Here is a 2,447-nt window from a genome sequence, read left to right on the forward strand (position 1 = left end):
GCAATTATGCTTCCTTTTCTTGACATTGGTGTTACCAGGGAAATGAGTGTTGGGGTCTAAAGCTGGCCCTCCATGAGGATAACAGATAACAAATAAATTAAAACAGTGCCCTCCTTAACAGCTGCATGGGGGACTCCTTTGCTTTTCTTTCTTTCTTTTTCTTTCTTTCTTTCTTTCTTTCTTTCTTTCTTTCTTTCTTTCTTTTTAGGTTCTGGAAGTTGTCAGCAAACTGGCTTATTAGATACATCATTTATACAAATCTCTATCATTGCAGATATTCCCTGTCTCTGTCTACTTCATTAAAAGATTAGTGAGCAGTCTTTATAATCAATTTTATTGTAAAAGCTTGAAAAGTACATAAGTACATTTGGGAAGCACTTTAATCTACCTATCATTATGGCACACAGGAGCAAGGCAGGGACATGCCTCAGTCTAACAGGATCCTAGGCAGGCAGAAGGGCGTCTGTCTTCCAGCTTGCTTTCAGGCCTTTAACCCTTTGCTTTGGAAGGCTACGCTCTTGCCGACATCCCTGCTGAATGGAATCCAGCTGAAGACTCCTGAGTCATTTATTGCCTTTCTCCTGGCTCCACCCAGGCCTCTGGGCTTCCTGCGTGGGTCCCTCTTAGCAGCTGTTTGAGTCCACTCAAGAATGACCCCCAATGCCATGACCTCATAATTTACAGGACCTCAGGGCCTCTGGCTGGCCTCTGGCGGGCCTCTGGCTGGCCTCTGGCTAGCCTTTGGCTTCCTGTCTTTTCCTGGATACCTCCATTTGGGGCCTGACTCTTCTCTCAGATGGCAGGCAGCAGAAGGCCCGTAATAGACTGGCCCCAATCCTCCTTGCCCACCTCTTACAGCTTCTCCACGCACCTTGGATTGTGTCTGCAGTCCCGCTGTGCTGTGTCCCTGTGGGGTCCCGAACAGCACCACAAGCGGGTGTCCTCTTCTGCAGGCAGTGGCGGGGGGCAATTATAGGCACAGTGACACTTCTGAGCCTTTGCCCTACCTTCTGGCTGTCCTTTGCAGAGTCAGTTTTCAAGGATAATGAGAGAAAGGATTGAAAGACTGACACATCAGTTGTCCTCTTTCGGCACCCAGGGAAGGCGACAGGATCTGTACGCATGGGAAAAGGTGTTGTTCCTGGTTGCACTGCCTTGGTTTGCCTAATCAAGCCACCCTGCTGGCGTGCCCGGCATTGCAGTAGGCCATAGGTTGCCATGGGTTCATTGAAATACCTATGGAGTACAGATTTCCGGATGTCACGTGGGTCGAACCCCATCTCTGCCATGGCTGCCATGATTGCAGGGTCCGGGTGGCTAGGGCTTATCTCATCACATGGGCATGATGAACCCTCATCTCCTTCCCTAAGCCAAGGATGCCCCATAACGTCCTTTAGTGTTGGTCTCTCCATAGGGTTTACAGTTAATAAGCGGTGGATAATGTCCTGCAGCTCTTGTGAGAGGTGGGAGGGAACTGCATACAGTCCTAGTAACACTTTGCACTGAAGCTCTTTAAAGGTGGAACCATCAAACGGCAGGGTCCCGGTCACCATAAAATATAGGAGAACACCTAGGTTCCAAGTATCCACTTTGGTGCCATCATAGGGCTGGCGCAGGAAGAATTCTGGGGCACCAAATTGTAAGGCACCGCAAAACCTAAAAAGCTTCCTCCCTGGCCTGATTAAGGCACCCAGGCCAAAGTCTATAATTTTGACTTTGCCCGTAGCATCCACCATGATATTGTCTGGTTTGAGGTCTCTGTGCACTATGCCTCGGTCATGGCAATAGCACATGGCATGTACGATCTGTTTGAATATCTTCCGGGCTATGTTCTCCTGCAGGTGGCCGACTTCTTGAATCCAGTCCCACAGCTCGCGTCCCTCAGCCAGTTCCAGGATCAGAAAGATGTTCTGTTCTGTTTCAATAATCTGGAGCAGTGAGATGATATTGGGATGGTTCATCCTCTTCATTATCCCCACTTCAGACCAAATCCGGAAGATCTGTTGCTTCCGCTTCAGCAGGACTTTTATTGCCACTTCAGCGCCCGTGAGGCGGTGTTGGGCTAGCTTCACCTCGGCGTAGCTTCCCTGACCTATGGTCCTCAGGATTCTATACTGTGCCAGGAGAGTCTCATACCAGTGGATGGGCACAGGGCTGGGCCCTATTGTCAACTCATCCCTTGGGCCACACATTATTGGTAGCAAAGCTACCTAAATAATTAAACAAATAAATAAAATTTAAGATTAAAATGAAAATAAAATTTCAAAAATTAAACCAAAATAAAACAAAATCCCCCCTCTCTAACACACACACACACACACACACACACACACACACACACACACACACACACACACACAAATTCACCATGTATCAGTCAAATTTCACTAAACACTGCACCAACCAGAACGCCTCTCAAAACACCTACAGAAAGCCAACCTAGTTCA

The 2,447-nt window shown here is 47.9% G+C and overlaps 1 protein-coding gene across 1 annotated transcript; it reads right to left on the reverse strand.

Annotated features, from left to right (window-relative positions):
* Positions 1-523: 523 nt before the first annotated feature.
* On the reverse strand, positions 524-2,192 carry LOC128123302 (sperm motility kinase 3A-like). Its single transcript, XM_052759548.1, has one exon. It carries the CDS (start codon positions 2,190-2,192, stop codon positions 735-737), a length of 1,458 nt encoding a protein of 485 aa, XP_052615508.1. The 3' UTR covers positions 524-734.
* Between the last annotated feature and the right edge of the window lie 255 nt (positions 2,193-2,447).

Source organism: Peromyscus californicus, unplaced genomic scaffold (genome assembly GCF_007827085.1).
Source record: "Peromyscus californicus insignis strain IS unplaced genomic scaffold, ASM782708v3 Scaffold_3__1_contigs__length_106647218, whole genome shotgun sequence".
Classification (NCBI taxonomy): domain Eukaryota; kingdom Metazoa; phylum Chordata; class Mammalia; order Rodentia; family Cricetidae; genus Peromyscus; species Peromyscus californicus.